The sequence below is a fragment of the Leguminivora glycinivorella genome, chromosome 4 (genome assembly GCF_023078275.1).
Source record: "Leguminivora glycinivorella isolate SPB_JAAS2020 chromosome 4, LegGlyc_1.1, whole genome shotgun sequence".
Taxonomy (NCBI): domain Eukaryota; kingdom Metazoa; phylum Arthropoda; class Insecta; order Lepidoptera; family Tortricidae; genus Leguminivora; species Leguminivora glycinivorella.
In genome coordinates, this window is record NC_062974.1 from 18133024 (window position 1) to 18138925 (window position 5902).

A 5902-nucleotide genomic window follows, 5' to 3' on the forward strand; every position below is an offset into this window, starting at 1 on the left:
TAGATTATTGCAATACGATAAGAAATCTGAATTCAAAGGTTTATTATTTTTTGCTTTTTAGTTTCTCCGTGTTTTGTAACGCGCTTATTTTTGAAGGCGGTTTTATTTTTTGTTAAAAAAGTTTTGTAGATAAGAATACGCGCTGTTTAAAACAAGTGCTTTTCTTATCAATAAGTATATACTGAAACTAAAACCGGGCGTAGAAAACTACCAATTTTACGATTTTCTACTTTTTGATATTGACGGCCTCTTAAAGTCAGGTGTAAATAAAATGACAAGTGTTGTATGAAAATGAAATCAAGGTAGATGGTGGGGGTCATAATAACTCAAAGGAAGAAGCCAAAGGAATGTATTACGTATCCACTTAAGGCAACTAACTCACACAGTAGGTACTGACGAGTAACCGAGGCATCGACATGGCGTGTTACTAACAGGTTATGAAACTTATGAATAATATTGTGATATTTGACCTGAGAGTGAACTTGCTAGACATTCGCTTAGTAATGAAAGAATATAGTCAAATAATTTCTATCGTTGACACATTAGACTTTCATTTAAACGTTTGCATATTACGCATTCAGGACTGTAAAAATGGTTAAAAGCTTAAGTGGTCAAAATAGTTTGTGTGTGGTTAAGTGGCTCAAGAAATAAATATAAACTTGTCACTAACAGATTACATAATTAATAATGTATTATGTAGTTAACTTTTAGGTACATATCCAGAAACGTTTGGACAAACAATGATAGGACTTTTAAAAATAAGAGTGACGAAGCAGTTTCTATGCTCAAGCTAACTTATAATAAACACCGGCACAGGCCGGCCGGCTTGTTGACCTTAATATACGACATACCTACAGATAACACGCTAGTGTCGCGCCGCCCGTGACTCCGAACGGCTGTCAGTTCTGTTCAGTGAACAATTTACAAACCAAAATGGCGTTTTCCTTGCAAGATGCTGCAGTACAATCGTACATCGTGTATTCCGCCATATTGGCGTTAAAGTTGCTAGCGCTCTCTACACTGACGGGTATGAAGAGGATGTCCAAGAAAGTGTTCGCGAATCCAGAGGACGCAGCCGCGCTTAAAGGGAAGGTGAATCTGAACGATCCAGAGGTTGAGCGCGTACGGCGGGCGCATTTGAATGATTTGGAGAACATTCCAGCGTTCTGGCTGTTGGGGGCACTGTACGTGACTACCGCGCCTGTGGCCGCCTGGGCTACCTTGCTGTTCCGTGTGTACACCGTCAGCCGTTTCATTCATACTTTTGTCTACGCTGTTGTGCCCATGCCGCAGCCTGCCCGCGGTATTGCCTACGGCGTTCCATACCTGATCAAATGGTACATGGGGATTCAAGTGATTCTACACTACGCGGCAGCTCTTTAAATGTTTGTAAGGATGAGGAAACCATAAGACTGTTTATTACTAATAAAGGTTTAATATAATGTGACGTGTTTTTGAAATATACCTACCATACCTTTCCTGGCATTTATTGAGGTATAAACCGTGACAGTATAACACTTTAATGACATGTTATCCTCAGTAAAAATTGTTACCTATCTCTCAGAGATAGTAGTTTTTACACGAAGCTATAATTTATTTTTTAACATCCACACAATCGAATTATGCTATCTTATCTGAATAATTAATGCGATAATTCATAAATAAATGATGATTGGTCGTGTCATCCAAGACGACAGTCAGATTTGTCAAAACTAACCTTCAATAACATGACATTACGAGTCAAGGCGTGCGTATACGCAATCGACACAATCTACTTATATAGGGCCACTTGCACCACCGAAAATGGAGGGTTAACCCGAGGATTATTAACCCACCATTTTATATGGAATTTGACAGATGACAGCCCACTAACCCTGAGTTAAGTGGTTGGTGCAAGTGGGCCTTAATGGCAACCAATAACAAACCCAATGACAGAATCAGAAACATTGCTCGTATAATATCTAAAGGCGCTTCAGAAAGATATGTAAAACTGTTGACTAGATTTTGACTAAAATAACTCTGCATGGTATGTTTAATTTACTATGAATGTCAAAGGGCTACGAAAATATTATTTGAAATCCTCTCTGCGTTCAGTTCCAGTCGGTCGGTGTAAATTTAGCCTACTGGGTACTAACAGTGCTAATGTGTTTCGTGGTTTGATACCAGTCTCAAAATGTTTCGTGGTTTGATACGTGATCTCGAATTGCTCAAATCCGCGAAACAGACCAAAACGAAATACCTATATGAAGGGAAGCGACAGTAAGTATACTCTTTTTTCCACCAATCTAATGCTACTACAATAATAACCTAACCACAAAATTAAAATTTTGAAATACCCCCGACCGCGACATAAAAAAAAACATTTAAATCGGTTCATCCGTTAGGGAGCTACGATGCCACAGACAGACACACACATAAACAGACATACAGGCAGACAGACAGACACGTCAAACTTATAACACCCCGTCGTTTTTGCGTCGGGGGTTAAAAATAGCGATGCTGCATTTGCGATTACTAAAGTAATTTAAGACGATACAGTAGGGGTCAATTCTCCATACAAATGCTCTCGACTATTTCCTCCCTGGTTTTTGAAGATAGAGCAATGTTTTTTTCAACACAGATTGTTATTATTTTTATCTGTGTCGGACCGTTTTGATTTTTTTGATATTCTGCTTTTTAAAGACTCTAGAGCCAATCAAAAATTTCCAAAAACGGCCTTTTTCATTGTGGCGCAAAAAAAGGTATCAGATACTCAAGATTGGTAACAATTAACCAAAAAAGCTAAACGGTCCGACATTGATTATTTCATTGTTGTTCAAATTCTCAAATTTCGTTTCGATTGATTAAGTTTTGAAGGAGGAAAGAGTCGAGAGCGGAACCTCCATTTTAAAGATTTTTTTGAAATATCTTTTGACTGACTTGTTCTATGAACAATTTTTTTCGATAAATCTAGTTAATAACACTTGTATATTTAACTAAAATTCTTTCCATTTTAGCATTTTCGCTACCGTATCCTCTTAAGTAACTTATATTATAATTTAAGTACGTAACTAATTGGTAAGTCAACTACAAAAATAATAAAAATAACATGCAATGTGTCAAACATGACATGACATATGGATATGCATTGTTTGTAAAAGGAGGACAAGTACCTTTCAGTCACATTTTCTTGCTTTTATGTCGTTTCGCACACATTTGGTATCCGCTTTGAGATTTTCTCTGCCAATAACAAACTACTAGAAAACAACAGCTAAACCGGTTTGAGGCATTACACTCGTAGTGGAGATAATGTGCATTGTGCAATAAAATTCACTAGTGGCTCGACCGCTGCATTGAGCGCATCGTTATCGTTAAGTCCTTTTAATTTTCGTTCATCGAAATGGCTCCGCTCTTGCAAGATCCCGCAGTACAATCGTACATAGTATATTCAGCGATATTGGCGTTAAAGTTGATAGCAGTGTCTACACTGACTAGTATGAAGAGATTGTCAAGGAAAGTGTACGCGAATCCAGAGGACGCAGCCGCGCTTAAAGGGAAGGTGAATCTGAACGATCCAGAGGTTGAACGCGTACGGCGGGCGCATTTGAACGACCTGGAGAATATTCCAGCGTTCTGGCTGTTGGGGGCACTGTACGTGACTACCGGGCCTGTGGCCACCTGGGCTACATTTCTGTTCCGCGTCTACACCATCAGCCGCTTGGTTCATACTTTTGTCTACGCTATAGTGCCGATGCCGCAACCTGCTCGCGGTATGGCATTCGGCGTACCATACCTGATCAAGTGGTACATGGGAATCCAGGTGATTCTACACTATGCGACTGCCCTTTAATTTTGTGCTAAATTGTTGTAATAAATTGTTGGGTTATAACTGGTTTCTTATTATTATAGTTTATATTTCTTATTATTATAGGTATAATTTTGAGTTCAACCTTGATCTTTTACGCCGTCGTTCTTATAAACACTGTAATTCATTTGCATGAGCGATGGCGTTTATAATTATTGTCTCTTACAACTTTGTTGCTGTTACATGAATTCTCATATTCTTATTTGGTGAACGAAATCGCACTGCCGACCTTTGAGAACCCTAAATACCTGCTTCTTGAAGAACCCCATATCATAGCGCAAGGGAAACAGTAAAAAATTCTTGCTACTGCTTAGTTGCTTACCCTCTAGCAATTCTCCGATACAGTTTGAATTTAGTGAATATAAGTTGTAACAAAAATAGTGGAGATTACGTACCTACGTGAAAATATTTTGAAGTAAAAAATTGCCCTTTGTTTTAACAAAGGGCAATTTAGGGTTGGCTGACCTGGTAGAGTATGAATTTTCTGAGATGAACTTTTCGGTTTTGCCTTAATCTGTTAAACAATGGCCTTTGTTTCTATTATTCGCCGCGGTTAGCTCCCGTTTCCACAGCACGTGCTAAAAAGTCTCAGTGTAGTTAAAAAGCAACTATCATGATAGCAATAAGGTTCAAATCCATAAAAAGCCCTTTCGGAGATAACACGTTTTGTCATCTTCAAAAAAAGATACCTGCACACTGTAAACTGTTTAATAAATTTGAACCTTATTGCTATCATGATAGTTGCTTTTTAACTACACTGAGACTTTAGCACGTGCTGTGGAAACGGGAGCTAACCGCGGCGAATAATAGAAAAGGCCTTTGTTTAGCAGATTAGGGCAAAACCGAAAAGTTCATCTCAGAAAATTCATACTATACCTACTCCTGTATGTTAAAATAAAATTACTACTTTTCCTGAACAGAACACGATACCAACAAATGGATCCCCTGTTTTTGTTATATCTTGTAAGTTAAAAGTACAAGTGCTCGACGGTAGCAAGTGTACGAGTAGATGTCACTTTCAATATAAGTCATTGTCAATAAATGTGACAGAAGGGTGTCATATATTGGGCATTAGCACACCTCGGACACTGGCGATCAAATATATGAAAGAGGCGCGTTCCTAGCACACAGTCTAAGCTCGTGTAGGTGAACGAGTACTATGCTTGTATGAGTGTTCGCGTTTTTGACAGGCGGTAACTGTGAGGTAACCGAGAGGGGGTGGGCGGCACTTTCAGCGGGAAGCGGGAGTGGCCATACTGTACGATAGTACTCTTTCTTATACTGTGGCATTAGCGTGTCGAGCACTGGTACTTTTACCTTGTCCACCGTGATTTTATTAAATTCCGTTAACTTCGGCATATAGTTAGGTCCATTATAGGAAACAGAATAACATAGTTAGTTTTTTTTTAATTCGTCACTTTTTTCTGAAAAATACTATACACCTGCGATACATGTTACATTGAATGCTGTTAAGAAACGGGCTTTGTGTGTTCGATATGCGATTGACATGTCATAGTTTTGACACCTACTTAGTGTGAGTTAATTGTAATGCCCGTTTCTCAACAGAAGTTGAACTACATCTATCGCATGTGTATGGTATAAAAATACACATGCGATAGATGCCATTCCATTTCCTATAATAGGCCTAACTATGTACTTATATGACGAAGTTAACGGAATTCAATAAAAACACGGTGTATATAGACCTCGTATGGGTAGGTATTGTTTGTGTTATCACGAGGATGTTTTATGGTAATGATACTAGGTGTAAGATCTTTTTTGACAAGTAAATATTGATTATTTATGCAAGGTTTTTGATGTAGCTCTTTATATATATTCTACTGACAATACACCGCTGCTTATTAATTCAAATGACATAATGTTAAGTACATAGGACATAAATAATATTGACAATGACAATAGGTAAACAACTCCCCCAAATTGATACTTTTTTTTTTATTGCTAAGTAAAAACAAAACACTTAACTCTTACAATAACTTCGCCAAACTGAGGAAAAGTTTGTTGGCGACTGATATCCTTGGATGGATATTATAATGA

At 38.1% G+C, this 5902-nt stretch overlaps 1 protein-coding gene across 1 annotated transcript; it reads left to right on the top strand.

The window, feature by feature from the left end:
* The first annotated feature begins 841 nt into the window (after window positions 1-841).
* LOC125225302 lies at window positions 842-3868 on the top strand. Its single transcript, XM_048128945.1, has 2 exons — window positions 842-1379; window positions 3412-3868. The coding sequence occupies exons 1-2, from the start codon at window positions 934-936 to the stop codon at window positions 3827-3829; spliced, it is 864 nt and encodes a 287-aa protein (XP_047984902.1). The 5' UTR covers window positions 842-933; the 3' UTR covers window positions 3830-3868.
* The last annotated feature ends 2034 nt before the right edge of the window (window positions 3869-5902 follow it).